The sequence below is a fragment of the Equus asinus genome, chromosome 2 (assembly GCF_041296235.1).
Source record: "Equus asinus isolate D_3611 breed Donkey chromosome 2, EquAss-T2T_v2, whole genome shotgun sequence".
NCBI classification, from domain to species: Eukaryota; Metazoa; Chordata; class Mammalia; order Perissodactyla; family Equidae; genus Equus; species Equus asinus.
In genome coordinates this window covers 134,960,765-134,986,106 of record NC_091791.1, presented here as the reverse complement: position 1 = coordinate 134,986,106, position 25,342 = coordinate 134,960,765, and the positions used below count along the sequence as shown (strand labels likewise).

The 25,342-nt window shown below is 37.3% G+C and overlaps 1 protein-coding gene across 14 annotated transcripts in view; it reads right to left on the bottom strand.

Annotated features, from left to right (window-relative positions):
• CSNK1G1 (casein kinase 1 gamma 1) overlaps positions 1-25,342 on the bottom strand; it is a 195,632-nt gene that overhangs the window by 129,107 nt on the left and 41,183 nt on the right. For 5 of the 14 annotated variants that reach the window (XM_044764742.2, XM_044764731.2, XM_044764741.2 and 2 more), the window contains exon 2: positions 13,709-13,756. The exons of the other annotated variants lie outside the window; for them this stretch is intronic. In XM_044764742.2, the coding sequence (XP_044620677.1) occupies positions 13,709-13,712 (4 nt within the window). In that variant the 5' untranslated portion in view covers positions 13,713-13,756. The remainder of the gene's footprint in view (positions 1-13,708; positions 13,757-25,342) is intronic. 14 annotated transcript variants of the gene reach the window in all.

The following is a 25,342-nucleotide window of genomic DNA, read 5'->3' as shown; positions in this document are numbered from 1 at the left end:
TTCTTATTTGCTATGCAGAAGCTTTTTAGTTTGACGTAGTTCACTTGTTTATTTTTGCTTTCGTTGCCTTTGCTTTGGATGTCACATTCAAAAAGTCATTGCTAAGACCAATGTCAAGGTGCTTACCTTATATGTTTTCTTCTGGGAGTTTTATGGTTTCAGGTACTTACATTGAAGTCTGCAGCCATTTTGAGTTGGTTTTTGTGTATGGTGTGAGACAGGAGTCTAGATTTCCCATCACCATTTATTGAAGACACTATCCTTTCTCCATTGTATTATTAAAATTAATCAAGGAAACTTCAACTAAAATTGGAGTCAGGAGGGCCTGTAGGGGAGCTATCACACCCTACCACTCTTCATCAATTACAAAATTGGGATTCCCAAATGGGAAGCCGTCAGTTACAAGCCCCAACAGGAAGAGAACTACCTTGCACTCCCAAACAGGAACTACAACTACTTTACTACTACAGCAGGAGAAACGAAGACTTCCTTCTTGTCCAGCAACAAGCCCAGCCAATGGAAGATGCCACAGCTCAGCCAATCAGAAGCCATTGTTACCTGAACTTTTACTTTCCTCCAATGAACTTTCATTTTTCCCCTCAGACTTCCTTTCCTTGTCCCATCCTCCTTACTATAAAAATCTTCCATGTTGTGTAACATCTCAGAGTATCTCTGTACTTGCCAGATGAGATGCTCCCCAATTCATGAATTGTTTAATAAAGCCAATTAGATTTTCAAATTTACTCAGCTGAATTTTGTTTTTCAACAGTATATTCTTGACTCCTCTGTTGTAAATTAATTGGCCATAAATGCATGGGTTCATTTCTGGGATCTCTATTCTAGTCCATTCATCTATGTGCCCGTTCTTATGCCAATACCATACTGTTTTGATTACCATAACTTTGTATTATAGTTTGAAGCCAGGAAGTGTGAAGTCTTGGGCTTTGTTCTTTCTCAAGATTGCTTTGGCTATTCGGGGTCTTTTGTGGTTTCATATAAAGTTTAGGATTGTTTTTCCCATTTCTGTGAAAAAATGCCATTGAAATTTTGATAGGGATGACACTGAATCTATAGATCACTTTGGGTGGTACGGACATTTTAACAATATTCTAATCCATGAGCACAGGATATCTTTCCATTTATTTGTGTCTTACTCAATTTCTCTCATAAATGTCTTATAGTTTCCAGCATACAGATCTTTCATCTCCTTGATAAAATTTATTTCTAGCTATTTTATTCCTTTTGATGCAATTGTAAATGGGAATTTCTAAAAATTTCTCTTTCTGATGGTTTGTTATGAGTGTAAAGAAATGCAACACATTTGTATATTGATTTTGGATCCTAAAACTTTACCGAATTTGTTGATTAGTTCTAACAGTTTTTGGGGAGTCTTTATGGTTTTCCAAATATAATATCATATCATCTGCAAATAGTGACACTTTTACTTCTTCCTTTCCAATTTGGATGCTTTTTATTTCTTTTTCTTGCCTAACTGCTCTGGCTAGGACTTCCAATACTACGTTGATTTCTCTTTTGGTGTCTTCTTTGACCCCTTGGTTGTTTAGTAGCATGTTTGTTTAATCTCCACATATTTATGAATTTTCCAGTTTTCTTCTTGTAATTGACTTCTAGTTTCATATCATTGTGGTTGGAAAAAATGCTTGATACAATCTCAATCTTCTTAAATTTATCAAGACTTGTTTTGAGGCCTAACATATGATCTATCCTGAAGAATGTTCCACGTGCAGTTAAAAGAATGTGTATTCTGCTGCTGTTGTGTGGAATGTTGTTTAAATGTCCGTTAAGTCCATCTGGTGTAATGTGTAGTTTAAGTCCAATGCTTCCTTAATGATATTCTGTTTGGGTGATCTATCCAGTATTCAAAGTGAGGTACTGAAGTCCCCTACTCTTATTGTGCTGCTATTTATTTCTCCTTTCAGGTCTGCTAATATTTACTTTATCTATTTAGGTGCTCCTATGTTGTTTTGTGTTTACAAAAGCTATATCCTCTTGTTAGATTCACATTATATAACAATGTTGCCTCTTATTATAATCTTTGTCTTAAGTCTGCTTTGTCTGATATAAATATAGCTACCAGTGCTTTCTTTTGGTTTCCATTTGCATAGAATATCGTTTTCTATCTCTTCTCTTTCACTGTGTGTGTGTCTCTTGTAGGCAGAAGCGTCTTTTGTAGGAAGCATATAATTGTGTCTTGTCTTTTTATGTATTAAGGCACTCTGTCTTTTGATTGGAGAATTTAGTTCATTTATATTTAAACTAATTATTGATAGGTATGGACTATTACTGTTTTTTTGTTTTCTGGGTGTTCTGTAATTCCTTTGTTCCTTTCTTGTTCTCTTTGTCTCTTCTTTTATGATTTCATGATTTTCTTTAGTGTATGCTTAGATTCCTTTATCTTTTGTGTATCTATTATAGGTTTTAGCTTTGTGGTTGAAAGGAAGCTTATGTAAAAACATCTTATATTTATAAGTCTATTTTAAGCTGATAACAACTTAAGTTAAAATGCAAACTAAAGGGGCCGTCCCCACGGCTGAGTGGTTAACTTTGTGTACTCTGCTTCCGCAACCCAGGGTTTCACTGGTTTAGATCCTGGGCAGAGACCTAGCACCGCTCATCAAGCCATGTTGAGGTGGCGTCCCACATGCCACAACTAGGAGGACACACAACTAAAATATACAACTATGTACTGGGAGGCTTTGGGGAGAAGAAGGAAAGAAAAAAACGTGTAAACTAAAGCTCTATAATTTTACTCTTGCCGCTCCACATTTTATGTTTTTGATGCCACGATTTACATCTTTTTACTTTGTGTATCCACTAACAAATTATTGTAGTTATAGTTATTTTTACTGTTTCTTTTTTAACCTTCATACTAGATATATAAGTGATTTACCCAACACCATTATAACATTAAGAGTATTCTGAATTTAACTATGTATTTACCATTACCAGTGAGATTCATACTTTCATATATTTTCCTACTACTAATTAGCATCCTTTAGTTTCAGCTTGAAGAGACCCTTTAATACTTGTAAGGCTGGTCTAGTGGTGAAGAACTCCTTCAGTTTTTGCTTGTATGGAAAACTGTTTCTCTCTCCTTCAATTCTAAAGGACTCCTGACCTCAGTGAACATCTTCATGACCATTATTTTGAATTCTTTATCAGGTAAACCACTTATCTCTATTTCATTAAGGTCTGTTTCTGGAGTCTTATCTTGTTCTTTCGTTTGAAAAATATGATTAGGTGGGGCCAGCCCCGTGGCCGAGTGGTTAAGTTCGCACGCTCCGCTTCAGCGGCCCAGGGTTTCGCCAGTTCGAATCCTGGGTGCGGACATGGCACCCCTCATCAGGCCACGCGGATGCGGCATCCCACATGCCACAACTGGAAGGACCCACAATTAAAAATACAAAACTATGTGCCAGGGGGCTTTGGAGAGAAAAAGGAAAAAAATAAAGTTAAAAAAAAAAAAAAAAGTCTAGCAATCCTAAGAAAAAAGAACAAAGCTGGAGGCGTCACAATCCCTGACTTCAAAACATACTACAAGGCTACAGTAATCAAAACAGCATGGTACTGGTACAAAAACAGTTGCACAGATCAATGGAACAAAATTGAAAGCCCAGAAATAAAACCACACATCTATGGACAGCTTATCTTTGACAAAGGAGCTGAGGGCATACAATGGAGAAAAGAAAGTCTTTTCAACAAATGGTGCTGGGAAAACTGGAAAGCCGCATGTAAAAGAATGAAAATTGACCATTCTTTTTCACCATTCACAAAAATAAACTCAAAATGGATCAAAGACCTAAAGGTGAGACCTGAAACCATAAGGCTTCTGGAAGAAAACATAGGCAGTAGACTCTTTGACATCAGTATTAAAAGGATCTTTTCGGACACCATGCCTTCTCAGAGAAGGGAAGCAATAGAAAGAATAAACAAATGGGACTTCATCAGATTAAAGAGCTTCTTCAAGGCAAATGAAAACAGGATTGAAACAAAAAAACAACCCACTAACTGGGAAAAAATATTTGCAAGTCATATATCTGACAAAGGCTTAATATCCTTAATATATAAAGAACTCTCACAACTCAATCACAAAACATCAAACAACCCAATCAAAAAATGGGCTGGAGACATGAACAGACATTTCTCCAAAGAAGATATACGGATGGCCAATAGGCACATGAAAAGATGCTCATCATCGCTGATCATTAGGGAAATGCAAATCCAAACTACACTAAGATATCACCTTACACCCATTAGAATGACAAAAATATCTAAAACTAATAGCAACAAATGTTGGAGAGGTTGTGGAGAAAAAGGAACCCTCATACACTGCTGGTGGGAATGCAAACTCGTGCAGCCACTATGGAAAACAGTATGGAGATTCCTCAAAAAACTAAAAATAGAACTACCATACGATCCAGCCATCCCACTACTGGGTATTTATCCAAAGAGCCTGAAGTCAGCAATCCCAAAAGTCCTGTGCACCCCAATGTTTATTGCAGCACTGTTTACAATAGCCAAGACGTGGAAGCAACCTAAGTGCCCATCAACAGACGAATGGATAAAGAAGATGTGGTACATATATACAATGGAATACTACTCAGCTGCAAAACAGAACAAAATCATTCCATTTGCAATAACATGGATGGACCTTGAGAGAATTATGTTAAGTGAAATAAGCCAGCAAGAGAAAGATAATCTGTGTATGACTCCACTCATATGAGGAATTTAAAACTACGGACCAAGAACAGTTTAGTGGATACCAGGGGAAAGGTGGGGTGGGGGGGTGGGCACAAAGGGTGAAGTGGTGCACCTACAACATGACTGACAAACATTAATGTACAACTGAAATTTCACAAGATTGTAACCTATCAATAACTCAATAAAAAAAAATGGGAAAACAAAACAAAACAAAACAAAAACAGCATGGTACTGGTACAAAAACAGGTGCACACATCAATGGAACAGAATTGAAAGCCCAGAAATATAACCACACATCTATGGACAGCTAATCTTTGACAAAGGAGCTTAGGGCCTACAATGGAGAAAAGAAAGTCTTTTCAACAAATGGTGCTGGGAAAACTGGAAAGCCGCATGTAAAAGAATGAAAATTGACCAGTCTTTTTCACCATTCACAAAAATAAACTCAAAATGGGTCAAAGACCTAAGGGTAAGACCTGAAACCATAAGGCTTCTAGAAGAATATATAGGCAGTACACTCTTTGACATCAGTATTAAAAGGATCTTTTCGGACACCATGTCTTCTCAGACAAGGGAAACAATAGAAAGAATAAACAAATTGGACTTCATCAGACTAAAGAACTTCTTCAAGGCAAGGGAAAACAGGATTGAAACAAAAAAATAACCCACAAATTGGGAAAAAATATTTGCAAGTCATATATCTGACAAAGGCTTAATCTCCATAATATATAAAGAACTCTCACAACTCAACAACAAAAAATCAAACAACCTGATCAAAAAATGGGCTGGAGACATGAACAGACATTTCTCCAAAGAAGATATACGGATGGCCAATAGGCACATGAAAAGATGCTCATCATCGCTGATCATCAGGGAAATGCAAATCAAAATTACACTAAGATATCACCTTACACCCATTAGAATGGCAAAAATAACCAAAACAAAAAGTAACAAATGTTGGAGAGGTTGTGGAGAAAAAGGAACCCTCAGACACTACTGGTGGGAATGTAAACTGGTGCAGCTACTATGGAAAACAGTATGGAGATTTCTCAAAAAATTAAAAATAGAAATACCATATGACCCAGCCATCCCACTACTGGGTATCTATCCAAAGAACTTGAAGTGAGCAACTCCAAAAGTCCCATGGACCCCTATGTTCATTGCAGCATTATTTACAATAGCCAAGACATGGAAGCAACTTAAGTGCCCATCAACTGATGACTGGATAAAGAAGATATGGTATATATATATATATAATGGAATACTATTCAGCCATAAAAAAGAATAAAATTGTCCCATTCACAACAACATGGATGGACCTTGAGGGAATTATGTTAAGTGAAATAAGTCAGATAGAGAAAGACAATCTCTGTATGACTCCACTCATATGAGGGAGTTAAACGTGTAGACAAAGAGAACAGATTAGTGGCTACCAGCGGAAAGCGGGGGTCAAGGGTGGGCACGAAGGGTGAAGGGGTGCACCTACAATACAACTGACAATAATGTACAACTGAAATTTCACAAGATAGTAAACTATCATAAACTCAATAAAAATTAACTTACAAAAAAAAGTCTGATTAGGAATAGGATATTTACTTAGTCTTAAAATACTTAGCATGTTTTACTATAAAGGATGTTATTAAAACAACTGGAAAACTTAAACGATTTGAGTCTGAAGATTAGATATACTCAAACATATGAAATACACACTAAAACACTGGAGCTTATGGGAAATCTTGTCAGCAATTTACTCTCAAATGATTGAGGAAAAAAATGTTCTTTGTACTATTCTTCCCAAAAAGGCACAGAAAACAATGTCTACTTAATCTGTAATACTTGGGTTTTTTAAATGCTGTTTATTGTATATCTGTAGCAATTACTGCATCCTACAACTAAAAAAGTAAATTAAAATGAAATGAATTATCTTTGGGTTTACATCTTCCACTTTCAGTGAAAAGAACTAACGTCATTCTCATAAATTAGTTTGTTCCATACATTTTTAATATGTTTGCAGACTGTAGCAAAACAGTTTGTTGCTATACATTTTTAGAAGGGCTGCCCATTCTTCAAGTAAAAATAACAGGTTGATGTAAAACACAGTGTCACTTTGATTTTATTTGCCTTCCAGGTTTCTCACTCAATTACTTCCATTATACTTATTCTGTGATTTCATCAACCTCTGAGGGTCCTCAACTCTCTACCAGCCCCTTCTAGACCTAACTTTCTTCTCCAATCTGATAAGATTCTGCAATTATCACTTCGAGCAGTATTATGCCAAAGCCCCTATCCTGTGTGAATCTAACTACTCACCTTCTCTGTATCCACACCCGGGCTCTGCTAAGCACTGGTAGAGAAAAACGTCACAACTAATATCACTATAAATATGTGGATTCTTAATTCATTGGAACCCTGAATCATGCTAAACAGTCCTTCTGCTACCTGCCTCCTTATCCTTAGCAGATGATCTACTTTACACAGGAAATAGAAGCCACATCTACTACTGGAAGAAGTATAGGCTGGCATAACATTATTGGAGAATAATTACACAATTTAAAAACTTAGCTGCAATCCCTTTGACTTTTAAATCTCATTTTGAACAATCCATACATAAGTACAGAAATTCATGACAAGTGTGCTAAAAATAAGGGAGTTATATCATATATACACAAACTTTATGCCCTTGGCAAAAAAAAAAAAAAAAGGAAAATAGTGAAGCCCAATCTCACCTACCATTACATTCAATAAAGGATTGGTTCATAGTGCAATAAACCAGAGAAAGGAATCTTGTTCCCTTATACTACATTCATATCGGCTCTGACTGTATGTGAATCTCACAACAAGGAATGTAGTTTTATTGTTTGAAGAGACACATATTTTTGTACAATATATCCCCAGAATGCACTAAAACTTTATCTGGTGCTCAGCTGAAGAAATAACAATTTGATCCAATGTTGGAGGAAAAATTGACCACACGGGATTTATTTGAAGGCGGTATATCTGAACTACACATGATATTAATCTCATGTGATAACTTTAGAACCAAACCCTGACTATGATTTGACTCTACAAAAGTAATAAGGACATCCACTGAGTATTATTTTCAATAGCAAGAAACTACAGTCAACTGAAATGTCCAGGGCTAGCAAAATGGTTAAATTACGGTATATCCATAGTATGGAACAGTGTATAGGTACTGAAAAGAAAAAAGGTAAATCCATAATATGCTAGCTCTGGAAAGAGAGCCAAATGTATTAAGTAAAAAAATGCCTGTTGTACAATAATATGTATATTATGAGGCCAATTAAAAAAAACAAAATAATTAATATTTAAAATCCTTTTTCAACCTCCCTTGTGTGAATATAGTTTGCATGTACTTAAAAAGAAATTCAAAAGGACAGATGAGAAACTGAACACTAATCTCTGAAGAGCAGGATTAAAGAGCAAAGAATGAAACTTTAAATTTCATTTTACACTTGCGCATTATAAATAATTTTAAATAAGCATGTAATACTTTAGTTATTAAAATTTTTATTTTGTCAGCTAAAGGAAACAAAAAATCTGTTGATGAAAGATGCAAATTCCCTCAATTTTCTAACACCAAACTAGCAAAACCTGCCTGCAAAGCTACCTATCTTTACTTCAGCTTCTTCCTGTGTCATATAAGAGAGGTGGCCCTCCCGCCCAAGGCAAATCACTTTTAAACTTCACTGTATTATTTCTCTCACCTATATTTTTATCCTCTTCCTCTCTGCCAACTTCCTACAATGAACACTTAAACATGCTCAAAGTCTTCCCATTAAAAATCCAAGACATACAACTGAAATTCACAATGATGTAAACTATTATGAACTCAAAAAAACCCCACAAAAACACAAGATACAACACTCATCTCTTGATCATTATTTCCTGTCCAGCTATCATCCTCTCTCTCCCACAGGCCCTTCACAACCAAGCTGAAGAGTTGTCCTCACTCACTATTTCCATTTCCTCATACCTGAACGCTCCACAATAGGCTTTGTAATCCCATCCTCCCAAACCATTACTATCATTCTCCTCCTCAAGTAAACCTTTACATCCTGGAGGCTAAATCCAAGGAACACTTTTCAGTCCATATCTTCCTGATCTCCTGACACTGGTGACCTTTTGTTCTTTCTTAGAATACTCTTTCTCCTCTGAGTTCACGCTGTCACTCTCTCCTGATTTTTCTCCTCTCTCTCTGGCTGCTCTTTCTTACTCAGCCGGTCCTTGAATTGTTTCATTTCCTCCGTGTACTGGCCCAAGCCTGCCTCTCTTCTCACTCAAAACAACTCCCATCCCTTCTGGTCATGCATTCATTCAACAAATATTTATTAAGCATACGTTACGTAAAGCACACTGTTCCCAGACACTGCTGCATTGTTCTAAGCATTCATATCATATATTCATTTATATGCTGATAAATTCTAATTTACATTTCCAGCTATCATCTTTCTTCAGAGGTTGAGATCTATATATTCAGGGGCATACTCAATTTTTCTACTTAAATATGGAAAATTCAGACACCTCAAATTCAACAGTCTCAATTAAACTCATCTTCTCTTGGTTCCTACTACTCCCACCACACCCCTCTTCTCCCCAAGAAAACCTCAAACCTACTTTCCTCTCTTGGGTTCTTATCTCAATAACCAATACCATTAACCACCTACCCAGTAACCTAAACAGGACACAAAGGAACTGTCAATTTTAGCTCTTTTAACTCTCAAATCTATAAGCTTCTCTCCATCTTCATTCTTGGCACCTTGGCAAAGAAACCATTCTCCCACCAAGATGGAACAGAATCTCTTAACTGATCTCCTTGCTTCCAGGTTTCTCCTCTCAACTCTCTTACCTTTCCATTCCAATTTGTGCAACATCATACCCATAGGGAACTTTCCAAAATGCAAGTCTGATCACGTCATCTTCCAACTCAAAGGCCTTCAGTGGTTTTCCAGTGCTCTTAGAAGAAAGGTAAAATCCTTTAAGAAGCTCAAAGTCCTTCCTGATCTGGCACTTGCTTTACCTCTCCAGCTTCATTTCAATTAAATCCTCCCCTTATGTTACAGTTTAGGTTAATGAACACCAAACTTCATTTCCTCCAACGGGCCCTTAGCCTGGATCCCTCTTGTATCTCTGTTCTTTAGGTTGATTTATGCTCCTTTTTAGCTTTTACCTTAAAATGTCTCTTTCTCTGGAAAACTTTTCCTGACTCCTCAACTCTGTGTTACATGCCCCTCTTCTGTACTTTTAGCACCCCACCATAGCACTAATTACGGTACACTGTAATTGCTTATTCACTTGTGTATTACATCTGTAAAAGTAGAAACTGTCTCATTTACCATTTTTTTCATAGGGCCTGGCATAGGAGTTTCTCAAATATTTAATGAACAAAGAAATACATAAATGAATGCATGAGTTCTCAATCTTGGTTTTCAAACAAAGGAGACATTTAACAAAGTTGAAAAGAGCAAATCCAAGAGATCATAATCCCTGCCATCATTCTGAAGAGAAAGAAAAACATAATAATCCCAAGTACCATGACAATTATACCTTGCCTTAATTACACTGAACATGTTATTATTGTAGAAAAGGCACTGGTCATTAGAAAATTATGACCCAAATTTTTACCCATCCTAGATGGCATAATAGAGCATCAGAAGATAAAGACTAACAACCAAGACACTGGTTTTGTTTAAAATCCAATTCTAAGTTTTTTTATCTGGGAGTTTCTCTGCCATAATCAATATTTAGCTCTTATGTTTTTCTCCAGGCCATGCAGAAACAGCCTATTTAACATAGGCACACAGTTGGTGAGGCAGAAGACTAAGGGTAGAAATCCACATTTTTATTCTCAGCCTTGACAGAAATTTACTTCCCTCCATTTGATTTACCTTCTCCTACAAGAAAAGGGACATATCTGAAACTTACTATCTTTTACCAGAGGGAAAAAAGATTTAAAGAATGATTGGGGAAAAAAAAGGACCAGCCCCGTGGCTGAGTGGTTGAAGTTCCATGCTCCGCTTAGGCGGCCTGGGTTCATGGGTTCAGATCCTGGGCGTGGACCTACGCCATCCATCAGCCATGCTGTGGAGGCATCCCACATACAGAATAGAGGAAGACTGGCACAGATTTCACTCAGGGTGAATCTTGCTCAAGCAAAAAAAAAAGAGGAAGACTGGCAACAAATGCTAGCTCAGGGAGAATCTTCCTTACCAAAAAGTAAATAAATAAATAAAAAGAAAAAGATATACCAGGGACTTTTGGTTTCCAGTTCTACATATAAGGAGCTTGGAAGTCACCACTCTAACAAGTAAAAAGCTTAAGAGACTGAAAAGTCAACAACTCTTCTTGCCTCCATCAGAGAGGGGAGAACATGGAGCAAACCACTACCCCCAATATTGGAGAGAGACAAGTGAATACAGGAGTCACAACTTACTGGAGCAGAAAATCGGAATACTCAGTGGAACCAGTGCTGGGGCAGGAAAACCTGAACTGTAATTGATGAATATCTGGAGACTCAGTGTGGACAACTGTAAGAGTTAAAGCTTCCAGGGGGACCCAATCATAGGAAGGGCCCCACAATTTTGTGAGATTTACCTCCAGTACCTCGACCAGGTTCTGACAGTAAACACCGAAGAAAAAAATCCTTTTGTGCTTCCAGCAGGGGAAGGAGAAAATGAATCATTTTGAAATATGCCAGAGGACTCTGTTCTCAAGAAGGCATGTCCTCTGGAGAAACTAGTTACCGAGAGCTTAAGTTGCTGGGGTATTTAGCAGAGCCTAACTGACCTGGGAGAAGGAAACTACTCAACTCTAGCCCCCTCTAGCCTTCTACATGGTAGAAGGGAAACACCCAACTCCAAACTACTCCAGCCACCCAGTTCCACATAAGGGGAGAGAAAAAAACCCTGAGAAACACTTGTGAAGCTCACAGTCCAGAGAAATATGCTCACTAAAAGACTTACATCTGATCATAGGACTACGGAATGCTTCCCCTCCCCTCATACCTCACCATGTTATTACTAAAGGCCTATTTATAGCAGTTCCTTTTACCGGGTACATCATGTCTGGCTATCAAGAAAAAATTAGAAGGCATAATAAAAGGCAAAAAACACAATTTGAAGAGACAGAGCAAATATCAGAACCAGACATGGAAAGAATGATAAAATTATCAGATCAGGAATTTAAAATATGTATTATTAATATGCTAAGGGCTCTAATATCCTTAAGTAGGTGAATGGATAAATAAGCTGTGGTACACCCAAACAATGAAATATTATTCAACACTAAAAAGAAATGAGCTATCAAGCCACAAAAAGACACAGAGGAAACTTAGATGCATTTACTAAGTGAAAGAAGCCAATCTGAAAATGCTACATACTGTATGATTCCAACTATATGACATTCTGGAAAAGGCAAAACGACAGAGACAGTAAAAGATTAGTGGTTGCCAGGGGGAGGTGGTGGAGGGATAAACAGATGGATCACAGAGGATTTTTAGGGCAGAGAAACTGCTATGTTATGATACTATAATGGTGGACATGTCATTATACATACATTCAAACCCATAGAGAGTGAACCCTAATGTCAACTATAGGCTTTGGGTGATTATGATGTGTCAATGTAGGTTCATCAGTTCTAACAAATGTACCACTCTGGTGAAGGATGTTGATAATGGGGGAGGCTATGCATGTGTGGAGGCAGGAGGAATGTGGAGGCAGGAGGAATATGGGAAATCTCTGTACTTTCCTCTTAATTTTCATGTGAACCTAAAACTGCTCTAAACACTAAAGTCTTAAAAACAAAACGCACACATTTTTAAATATTATCTCTATATAAAAGAACCTTAAAGATGTATAACAATTACTGGAGGAGTTTACTTAATGTCCAGGTATCAAAAAGGAAAAATATAAGCACCTGTATTTATCCAAAGAGGAGTTCTCAATTCAATCAACTCTTAGTGAGTGCCTCCTACGTGTCTAAAACTAGAATAGTCATCAGGGATATAACAGTAAACTCAATGTATATATCGTTCCTGTGCTCGCTCACAGCGTTAATAGGCTAGAAAAGGGCACCACGAACAATCACATGAATAAAAGAACTACAAATCTGGACCATGCTACAAAGAAAACAAAGGTCTACTAAAATAAAGATTATGGGGAAATCAAAAGGGAGAGCCTTAGAGAGTGATTAAGGCCTTTATTAAAAGCCACATTTAGGGGCCCACCCTGTGGCATAGTGGTTAAGTTTGCTCTGCTTTGGCAGCCCAGGTTTGCAGGTTCGGATCCAAGGTGCGGACCTACACCACTCATCAACCATGCTGTGGAGGCAGCTCACATATAAAGTAGAGGAAGACTGGCACAGATGTTAGCTCAGGGCTAATCTTCCTCAAGCCAAAAAAAAAAAAAAAAGGATTCGCAACAGATGTTAGCTCAGGGCTAATCTTCCTCAGCAAAAAAAGAAAAGCCACATTTAAACAGTGCCCTCAAGGATGAGTAGGAGCTGACCTTATCAAGAACTAGGAATAGAGCCTCCAGAGAGAAGAACAGCCTGTAAAGAAAGGCTCTTGGTAAAAGATCAGCAAGGCTGGAGATTACAGTGTGCAAGGTAAAGAGACAGCAGGAGTCCATCACTGAGGATTTTATAGGTTGCTGATAGGCAATGAGAAGCCATTTAAGTATTTAAAGCAGGGGAGTAACATTTACACTTAAGAGATTTAGGTTTATAAAACAGAGTTTACATTTTAAAAATAAGTGACTTGGGGGGCTGTGTGACCTATTCAGTGAAGTTAACCTGGACTTACCTGCCTTGATAAAAGAAAATTATTCCTTGTCATAGACAAGAAAATTGAAGCTCAGAGAGCTTATACTCACTGACTAAATCACACAGGCAAACTCAGTCAGGAATCCAAAGCCTGAGCTCTCTCCCAATCTGCCACACTTACCAAAGGACTCTACACTCACTTACTCACCCATTCAACCCCATTGAGTCAAAAGTGCACTGGCCTCACAACTTCCTCCTGAAACAATAAAAAACAAAAGTGTGTGGTGATTCTTAAATAAGTCCACAAATTTTTGCTAGGAGCCAGCCTAATTCTCTCTCCCTCGAGTGACTTAAAATTTCTTCTGTTTCCCACACTAATGTTCATCATTACTTGAATAATAGATTTATGCCCCTTTTTATGGCAAAATTTTTCCATGGGATCTCATTTGTGTTTTTTCAAAGCAGCTTTATTAAGATATAATTCCCAAATCATATGATTAATCAATTTAAAGCATATCTCTGTTTTAAAAATAATTTTTGAACTCGGAGGTAGCAAACTGGGTCTATCTTTAGCCCACAATTAGTACAATCGGTTTTTCCTGAGTTTATTTACCTGGTAAACACTTTCAGTTTCTCTAGTTGTTTCATTCATTTTACTGCCTGACAGGGATGGGCAGGGAGCTAGGGCCTAAAGCAACTGCTATCTAGCTGAGAAAAACTCATATGAGACTGTTTCTCCTGGCTTTGGCCCTCACCTCTAAATCTTGTTTATGTAAATTTGGTGGAGACTTCATTTTTAAAGATTGCCACCTGAGCTAACAACTGTTGCCAATCTTTTTTCTTTTCTTTCTGCTTTTTCTCACCTACTCCCCAGCCCCACAGTACATAGTTGTATATTTTAGTTGTGAGTTGCTCTAGTTGTGGCATGTGGGACGCTGCCCCAGCGTGGCCTGATGAGCAGTGTCATGTCCGCGCCCAGGATCCGAACCAGGGAAACCCTGGGTCCCAGAAGCTGAGCCTGCAAACATAACTACTAGGCCACGGGGCTGGCCCCCAAGGTGGAGACTTCTTAATGTAGAAGTAACCCGATTGTGATATTAAAAGCTTTTATCAGAAAGGAGGGAAAATATGTATTTATACAGATACTTCTACAAATAATATGAATAAATCCTATATACTTCCTTTATGACTCTGCTGTTGTGGCCTCAAGACACAACTGAGTCATGTACCTAACGTTCTTCTTTTTGTGACATTTTAGCAAGAGTTTTCAAACTTTATGTGGTTCTGACAATACTGTGTGGTCCTCTTGGGAAGGATAATTGCAAACGAATTTCTTTCAATCTGGTTCAAAGTATACTGTTCCTGGAAGATATTCCTTGAAATTTGTGGCATTAAATTAGGGTTGTTATCAATTTTCATCACCTGATGAAGTTTTCTTCCTTACTTTTGGGGGGGAGGGGGTAAAGGTTGAAGGCTAATGAGTATAAACCTGTATTTATAATATCTTCTTTCCTGGAGAATTATTTACTTTGAACAAATGTTCAAATTTACTGTGAAGCTGGATAAAATCTGACTTCTTGCTACTTCATAAAATTTGTCACATTTTATTTTCTTGACAAATTATACATACCTTTCAAGTATTACTAAAACGTATCTACTCTGAAAGGATAAAAATCTGACATTCCTGGGAATACTCAAAAGAAATATGCCATCATTGTTTTTTCAAAAATGTTTTGAGTAGCACTTTTAGAATAACTGGCCTCTTGACATGATTACTTTAAGAAAGCATACTTATTTGGATTTTAAATTATTGTAAGTTTGTTTCAAAGTTAGCTTAATTTATCATGCTTATCTCCTTGTATTTAAGTTACAGACATAAAATGTAATACCTTTCTCTTGAATAAATTAAAATCATAGAAGGAAAATACTACTTGTCTAAAGGCTTAAACAAACAAAACAAAACTAAGTGATGACCCAAGCAGACCAGGGCTTTTTATGATTCTCCAAATAACTCTACTGAAACAGGCACACATCAAGAAACAAACTCATTGATGCATAAGTTGCAATGCTGAGAAGGACCAGATATCGAATGTAATGAGTGACGACTACTTCAAAAGTGCATAGTGATAAAGTGAATAGTGGACGTCCCAGCTCTCAGCTCCTGTTGAGTTCTGCCATATAAGAATACAGGCCCAATGTTGCCAGCTCTGATTTTTTAAGAGTTGCTAAGTACTGAAATTTCAATAAATTTTGCCATTTTCTATATGCTGGCAATTAATTTTTTAGAATTTTAAACAATGTCCAAGACACCAGTTTGCAACCTCTGGTCTAAAGTCGTTAAGCTCAAAATAAAGCTTTTAAATTTTTTAGCATAAATAATCTATGTTGCCAAAAACAAGGATGGGAACCCATGAAACACGAGAAAAGTACCCTGTTTAAACTAAAAAGCATCTTGGTTCACTCCAGCATTAAAAACAAGTCAATATGAAAGGTGAGAGTCTGAAGTAATGATAATGCTTTCTACAGAGAAGTTCAGAATATCATGGTTAGAAATGTTAACTAGATAAATTTAATTCATTTCTGTTTCTTACGCAATTGAAAATTCCCATTTTTCAATTTCAAATCCAAATGAGAACAAATTAATGTATTATTCTAAGCATTCAAAACAAAAGGTTATTCCACATTAGATAATGCAAGCATTTATATGATGAACAGATGCGTTTATAAAGGAAAAAGGCTATGATATACCAAAGACAATTACAAGTCCATGGCCTGATGATGAATGCAGCTGCTTTTGATATTGCGCTAGGTTAAGGCCACCACAGACACTGCAAATTTCAATTAAAAGCATCTAGTCAAAGACTTAACATTAATACTGGTAAAGCTTTCCCATTATGAAATGATCATATCATTAAACTTTCCTTGAGCAAGCAAGCCAGCCAATACAGTGGGGAAAGAGGAAGGGCAGTTGGGGTTATAATGATTCTGTACATAAAGCCTGAATTCTATTCCTGTATTTCCCACTAACTTATTGTTAAGCCACACAAGGCACTAACAAATCTCATGAGAGTGCCTGCTAAGCACTGTAATATTTCATTGTATTTTTATTCCTTTTTCTCAACTCAATTACCTAAGTAGTAAATATCTTTCACCTTCTTAAATCCCCATTCTATAACATAATTTTCTCCTCTCGTGGAGCACAAAAGCTTATAACATGGGGGCTGGCCCCGTGGCCGAGTGGTTGGGTCTGGGCGCTCCGCTTCGGCGGCCCAGGGTTTCACCAGTTCGGATCCTGGGTGTGGACATAGTGCCACTCATCAGGCCATGCTGAGGTGGTGTCCCACATGCCACAACTAGAAGCTGTCACAACTAAAAATACACAGCTATGTAGCAGGGGGCTTTGGGGAGAAAAAGGAAAAATAAAATCTTTTAAAAAAAAGCTTACAACATGAATATTCCCACACACAGGTTTCTCTTTCTTACTTTTATGCATGAACTAGCCAAAAAGACAGCTGGTTCTTTTTCCCCAAGGTGCCAACAGTTAAGCCTTTTTCATCTCAGGCACATACTACTCTCTCACTTGGTATATGCAAACTAAGTTTAAACTCAGTTACTCTAAAGTTTAAGATACTGCTCTGCTTTAATTGTAGCAATATAAAATGCATTACACTCTTACCTTCCTCTTGCTTTTGTCATGAATGAGTCTTTACTGTTCCACTATATTTATTAGTAACTTGAAGAGCTGCTGTTGAAAATCTGCTACAACATTAAATAAAGTACCACCCTTTTTATTAACTTTTGCCCAATCTCAAAGAATTATTTGTTAATCATTGGCTAAACATATAAACAATTCCACCCTTCTGATTAGAATGTTTAAAGTTATATTTAGTCTCTTCTTTCTTTCAAAGGGTTATTATCTGCTTATTGTCTCATTTTATAGCTTACATAGTAGTGCAAAAGGAATAGATTCCTTCTAGTATTCCTAATACAAAGTCACTCTTTCCCAATAGATTTTACTATTCTCTGCATTCACTTCATAGGACATAATGAAAAACTGGAAATAGTTCACATCTGTCACACTGTAGAATAGCAACAGCTATAACATCTAAAATTTACTGAGCCCTTATGTGCCAGGCACTTTTTAAGTGCTTTAAATACATTAATTCATTAAATCCTTCCAAAACCTTATGAGATGGTAATTTTTTTTTTAAGATTTTATTTTTCCTTTTTCTCCCAAAGCCCCCTGGTACATAGTTGTGTATTTTTAGTTGTGGGTCCTTCCAGTTGTGGCATGTGGGATGCTGCCTCAGCATGGCTCGATGAACAGTCCCATGTCTGTGCCCAGGACTCGAACTGGCGAAACTCTGGGCCACTGAAGCAGAGCGTGTGAACTTAACCACTTGGCCACGGGGCCGGCCCAAGATAGTAATATTTTTACTATTATCCTCATTTCACAGATGAGACCAGGGAAGGTGCCTAAGATCACAAAACTAGGAAGAAGTGGAGCCAGGATACTTGGCAGCCTGACTCAGGAGCCTGTGACTTACACCGCTGTGCTTTTATAAACATTACAATGATTATAAAGGAAGAGAAGTATATTGTTGCCCTAAGACAGCATACTCGTCTTTTTGGTTTTTTTTTGAGGAAAATTAGCCCTGAGCTAACATCTGCTGCCAATTCTCCTCTTTTTGCTGAGGAAGACTGGCCCTGAGCTAACATCCGTGCCCATCTTCCTCTACTTTATATGTGGGACGCCTGCCACAGCATGGCTGGCCAGGCGGTGCCATGTCTGCACCCAGGATCTGAACCAGCGAACCCCGGGCCGCCGAGAAGCAGAATGTGTGCATCTAACTGCTGTGCCACTGGGCCGGCCCCGACAGCATACTCTTGTAACCTGAGATTACAAATGAACCCTATCCAGTTGCCTCAAAGCTTCTTAAGACTCATCGCTGACTGTGCAACAAATACAAAGATTATCACAAGAGAATTTATCCTTTTAGGAAGTAGGAATATATTTTCATGTATATATATACATTCAAGTTTTGTCAAGAAGATACTGCTGAATTACCATGTGAGGTAAAATTTATTATTATGCAGTCCAACACTCTCTAATGTGTCAGGCAGGGTAACTTTTGAACACAAAGAAGTATCTGAACCATGAGAACTTGATTAATACAAAATTTAATACAGAACTCTTTTGCTCCTTTCAATTTTTGTGATATCTCAGTGGGCACTGTTTTTCCTGTAATCATTCTCCACAGCTAAGTTGTAATAAAACAAAACAAAAGTTATTTATTTTAAGGAGAATGGAGCAACACGAATTCAAAAGGTCTTCGACGGTATTTTACATTTACTAGGATACGGCTATAACTATACACTCAGAAGCAGCACAGCAGGCTTTTATTTGAATTCTACAAGTGTATACGATCAGCTTTAAGCTTCATCCTTCATTATTTTCAGTAAAGATAACTGAATTCCATCAACTGGAGGAGGTCAAAGTGGGGAGTTCAAGCCTAAAAGACAATTCATATATCCTGAAAGCTGTTAGTACTTCATCATTCTGGTAATATTTAAAGCTCCCTAAGTATAACTTTTTAACTACCAGAACTTTAGGGCTTAATTCACAGCTCTAAATTGGGTTTTGTTTTTTTTTTTTAAAGATTTTATTATTTCCTTTTTCTCCCCAAAGCCCCCCGGTACATAGTTGTATATTCTTCGTTGTGGGTCCTTCTAGTTGTGGCATGTGGGACGCTGCCTCAGCGTGGTTTGATGAGCAGTGCCATGTCCGCGCCCAGGATTTGAACCAACGAAACACTGGGCTGCCTACAGCGGAGCGCGCGAACTTAACCACTCGGCCACGGGGCCAGCCCCTGAATTGGGTTTTTACAGTAGTAAGAGCATCTTCTTTTTTTTTTTTTTTTAAAGATTGGCACCTGAGCTAACATCTGTTGCCAATCTTTTTTCTTCTTCTACTCCCCAAAGCCCCCCAGTATACAGCTGCATCCCAGTACACAGTTGTATATTCCAGTTGTAGGTCCTTCCAGTTGTGCTATTTGGGACACCTCCTCAGCATGGCCTGATGAGCGGTGCCATGTCCATGCCTAGGATCCCAACCCGTGAAACCCTGGACCGCCGAAGTGGAGCATGAAAACTTAACTACTCGGCCACGGGGCCAGCCCCAAGAGCATCTTGTGAGTGCCTACCACACACAGGTACTATATAAGATGCTTCACCTGGGATATCTTATTTAACAACTATCCTATGAGATAGGTATTATTCTCACTTTACCTAGGAGAGAAATAAAGCTTAGAGATGTTAAGTAATTTGCCTAACACTACCACAGCTAAGAAGAGGCAGACAGAAAACTCAAACTCAGATATGCCTGATTCCAAAGCTCTTAGCCACGTCATGTCCTGTCTCATCATATCACATCAGACCTCACCTCATTCAACATGAATGAAAACATCTGCAACTGGGTTTTCAGTTAGTTTTACTGTGTTTTAAGGTATAGATTGAAAAAGAAAATATTTTTACTGTCAAAGAAAGATTCTTTCATTTTTAAAAGTTACGTAAACATTATCAACTTATAAATATACTGACGTATACATATTAAAGCCAGTTCTTCTGATAAACACAACTTATACTAATTTACCAAACTTCTAAATTTTAGTATTAGAACTATTATAGGACTAGGAAATTCATCTTTATTTTCAGATTATATACTTAGCTTTAAACATTAGCTAAAATTACTTGGGAAGAAGGGAATAAAGAAATCCTAGTACATACATCTCAGGAGTAAAACAGAAGAGTACCATTTTCTAAAGAGCAACTCATTCAAGGACTGGAAAGAGGAGCCTTTAATTTAAAACTAAGGCAATGTACCAAAAAAGCTTGAACTACTTAAATCTTTTATCTACTTTAATAGATGACAGTATTACACTTATCTTCACCAAAAAGCTCACTCATAGAATTATCTGGTTTTCTCTCTAACTTAAGGTAACCCTAGAGATCACAATATTATTTCTATCTTTGGTTTCCCTAATGATATTTCCAAAAGAGTTAATACAAGGATTGAGAATACCGGCTATTTTACAAGAATTGCTCTGTTAAGACAATCTACAAAAGAAAGCAACATTTGTTTCAAATACTTCTACCTATTATTTCAGAATACATCCTGTGTGAGAAGGGTAAACAAACACAGGCTAATAGGAAAAACATGTTTCAGTACCTGGTAAAAGGGTTTGCTTTTTCTACTGCACTAAAACATTCTTCAAGCCAACTTATGCTAAAAATCAAAAACATAATAGCTTTCACTGACCAGATGGCTTTTCTCCTCCCCTCAAGGAAAATAAATAATAAAACTGTCACAATGAAGCCAGTATTGAAGAGCCACAAACACCTCTCATTGGCATAAAGTCACAAGGATCCTGAATCCTCATTTTTCCTAGAATTATTATTTTTTAAAATTTATAAATAGAAGCTTTGATAACTGCAGGTTGGTAATACAGGAATAGTCAGCATAACAGGCTACAGAACACCCACAGGCCGCCTTGGTGACTGACAGTCCCAAATCATTATCCGGTTGAGCTCTCTCCATTGACTGCCTCATTGCTAGCCACCTTTCAAAGAACTAGCAGGTTTCCTCCCAAGAGATTTACTTCGTGATTGAAGATTTGAATTTTTAAGCTTTAAAGTAACTTTTCACCTAATTATTACTTTAAAAATAACGCCTTATCACAAGCTTAATAGTAAAAAGTCTCTCCAATATTGACGGGCAAAATTAGAATTTCAACCTTTTCTGTTGATCAAGGGCATATTAGATTGTCACACAAACTACATTCTGATTTCAGTTCCTCGAGTATAGAGAGTCAACTTACTCTTGGTATTTCCTGTCTTATTTACTTCATTTCAAAAAATTTAAGGATATGGACAAAAGAAAACCTACTTAAAACCTGCCTGTAAGTTCAATGTAGAAGCAAATCTTGTTTATCACTGTACTCCCAGTGCCAACATTGGGCCTAACACATAGTAGTTGCTCAAGAAATTGATGACGCCTGAATGAATAACATTAACCTAGTTTATACCATCCATCCATCACTATACTAATTGATTGTGGCTTTGTTTTTCTTTTTGAGGAAGATTAGCCCTGAGCTAACATCTGCTGCCAATCCTCCTGTTTGCTGAGGAAGACTGGCCCTGAGCTAACATTTGTGCCCATCTTCCTCTACTTTATATGTGGGATGCCCACCACAGCATGGCTTGCCAAGTGGTGCCAAGTCCACACCTGGGATCCGAACCAGCAAACCCCAGGCCGCTGAAGCGGAATGTGCGAACTTAACCACTGGGTATAATTGTTATAGAGATAACAAACTAGAAAATATATATGCTACATGTATATACATTCTGTTTATCCATTCATCTGTCAACAGATGCTTGGCTTGCTTCCACCTTTTGGCTGTACTATGAACAATGCTGCTATGAACATTAATGTACAAATATCTCTTCAAGACTGTGATTTCAATTCTTTTGGATATATACCTAGGAATGGAATTGCTGGGTTATATGGTAGTTCCATATTTAACCTTTTGAGAAACCATCAAACTGTTTTCCACAGTGGCTATACTATTTTATATTTTCACCAGCAGTGCAGAAGAAGGTTTCCAATTTCTCCACATCTTTACCAACACTTGTTTTTTTCATAATAACCACACTAATGGGTATGAAGTGGTATTTTATTGTGGTTTTGATTTGTGTTTCCCTAATGGCTAATAACATTGAGCATCTTTTCATGCGTTTATTTGTATATCTTCTTTGGAGAAATGTCTTTCAAGTTCTTTGCCCATTTTTGAATTTTTTTTTTGTTGTTGAGTTATATATATATTCTACATATTAATCCCTTAGATATGACTCGCAAAATTTTACCCCATTTGTAGATTGTCTTTTCACTTTCTTGATAGTGTCCATTGATGTACAAAGTTCTTAATTTTGATGAAGCCCAATTTATCTATTTTCTCTTTGGTTGCCTGTGGTATTAGTGTCATAGCTATAAAACTATACATATTGCCAAATATATATATATATATATATATATATATATTTGCTATATATATTGCCAAATCCAATGCATGAATATTTTTCCTAATGTTTTCTTCTAAGAGTTTTATAGTTTTAGCTGTCAAGCTTAGGTCTTTGATCCATTTTGAGTTAACTTTTGTATATGGTGTAAACTAAGAGTCCAACATCATTCTTTTGTATGTGGATATCCAGTTTTCCCACCATCATTTGTTGAAAAGATGGTCCTTTCCTCCACTGAATGGTCTCAGCACCTTTGTTGAAAATGAACTAACCACATAACATTGTTTACAATGTACAGCTTTTAAAGTGGAAAAAAGAAATGGGATAATACTACACAAATTTAAAGTTCTGGTGTTTGCTTTTTTTCTGTAACTTACTACATCTTGGACTTGTTCCTGTCAGTATGGTTCATTTTTTTAAACAGTTATACAGTATATACAGATATTTCTAAGAAATTCCCTATAACATGGAATACAATTCCATAGTTTACTGAAAACCAGAACCTGGAATTAAATTTGAAGTGTGAATCTGTAAATTGCTTAACAGGCTAAGTAACCTTCATCTTCACTTCACACTTGCAATGCTATTAAAATCAGACCTGTTAATTAAGATGAAGCCTCCCATGTCTATAACTTGCAGTTGAATAAAAGCTAAAAGACTGAAATATCAATAGCAGATGATCAATTTGTGTCAGAAAAATTCTGACAGTTTCCTAGTTTTGAAGAACAGGATAGAATAGGACAAAATTTCACTCAGTGAGACTTTTGGCTCTACTCACCTGTTTTGAGAGGATACTTTGATCAAATTCAATCTTCACTAATTCATCAAACATCACTATGCGAAATAAATATGGACCAATCTCAAAGCTAGTTACTAGGTCCCTATACTTTTTGAGTATTTTCTTTGAACTCCTGCTGTTCAGCAGAATCATTAGTAAAACATAAACTACACAAAACCAGGATCTATACCTCCCTTAATATCCTGACTTAATAAGATGAGGATGAGCAGGACACTGTTATTTTTTAAATATGCAGCTAGGATTGAGAACCATTACTCTAATACAATATTTGTTATCAATATTTCTCTAAATGTGGCAAAAAAAACCTCCATGCATTTGCTATTCTTTATAAAAACAAGTATTTCTGGCCTCCAACTCCTGACCCACTTAATTGGAATCTTGGTGCAAGACCCAAACATCCGCAGTTTAACAAGCTCTCCAAATGGTTCTTTTGCACTGGAGCTGAAAAATCACTGCTATAGGAAAGTACTGAAAATTTTACCCATAAATGTATGTAAAAGTTTTTGTAATGCGTCAACTTAGCTAGGATAAACAAGATTTCCCAGAATTCCTTTCCCTGTTTGTTTCTGGTTAGGGTGGGACACAAAAGACATTTTCATGCAACACCTGGAAGGTGGAAGTGAAGCAGCAGACATTTTGGTTTTCATGGTCAGAAGGTCAGGACAGGTGCTTTTATAGCTCACACGCTGTCACTCATCTGCTAGCTCACTTTGTTGGTGTGTGGAAGTAGCCCAGGCCTGTAATGATTCCATCTTCCCTTGTACCCAGCTTTAGCGTCTCCTTCTCTTGGGCCAAGTGCATGTTTAGCTCCTTGAGTAAGAATGCCCAGCTTCTCCTGCAGGATACCTACACCAACAAGCTTAAAGGGAATGGCAACTGATAAGCATTTTAGTCTGTCTTTGTCAGTTCTAGCTTGTGCTCATGGCTTCCAATTTCCCATGTTTTTTTACCAACTACCTTCCTGTGAACTTCAAGCTCTAGCAACAGACTCAGACTTACAGACTGCTTAACCAGCTCCCACAAATGCATAGTCAAATACCTCACTAATACATACATATATCCTAGTGATACTGCTTTCAGATTCAACTCTTCATACAATGAACTAAGGAAAAACCACTGGCCTAACTCTTATTTTATTGTTATTAAATCCATTGCAGTAGTCCACTTCTCATTTCACCTTGATTCTTGTACTCCTATGTTCCAGCCACTGACACAAAACGGCAGGAAGACAAAAAGAACCTTTCCAAACTCAGGTAACCTTCCCAAAATGTATTTTAACCATATATTTCTGAATATATAATGTAGAATTTTCTATTTTTTGCTGTGGAAGATTTTCCCTGAGCTAACATCTGTTGCCAATCTTCCTTTTTTTTTTTCTTTGAGGAAGACTGGCCCTGAGCTAACATCCATTGCCAGTGTTCCTCTATTTTGTATGTGGGTCGAGCCACAACATGGGTGCTGACGAGTGGTGCAGGTCCCTGACTGGGAACAGAATCCAGGTTGATGAAGCAGAGTGCACCAAACTTAACCATTAGGCTGCTGGGCCGGCCCCTACAATGTAGATTTTTTTTCCCCCAACACTGTGCTACACAAAGTCTTTGGATAGATTTCCATAATCGTTTCTTCCTACACAACCCAATCAAAGAAATACAGATGGCAAGAGCCCATTTATTCATTAACAAGTATTTATTGACTGCTATGCACCAAGTATTAAAATAGACTCTAGGGATACAAAAACAAAACATAGTTTTTAATGGTTTAAAAGAATATGATTAAGGCTCTTATAGATGTGCAAGAGGCATTTGGGAGTATACAGAAGCAAAGACAAGAGACATCTAACAATTTGGTGGTTAAAAATACTTCCAAGAAGAGGGAGATTTAAACTTGGGAGTTCTGAAAAAAGCATAACGGAGAGAAAAGGAGTTGCAGGGAAAAGACTATATAGCAGGTGCAAAGGGATAGAGTCAA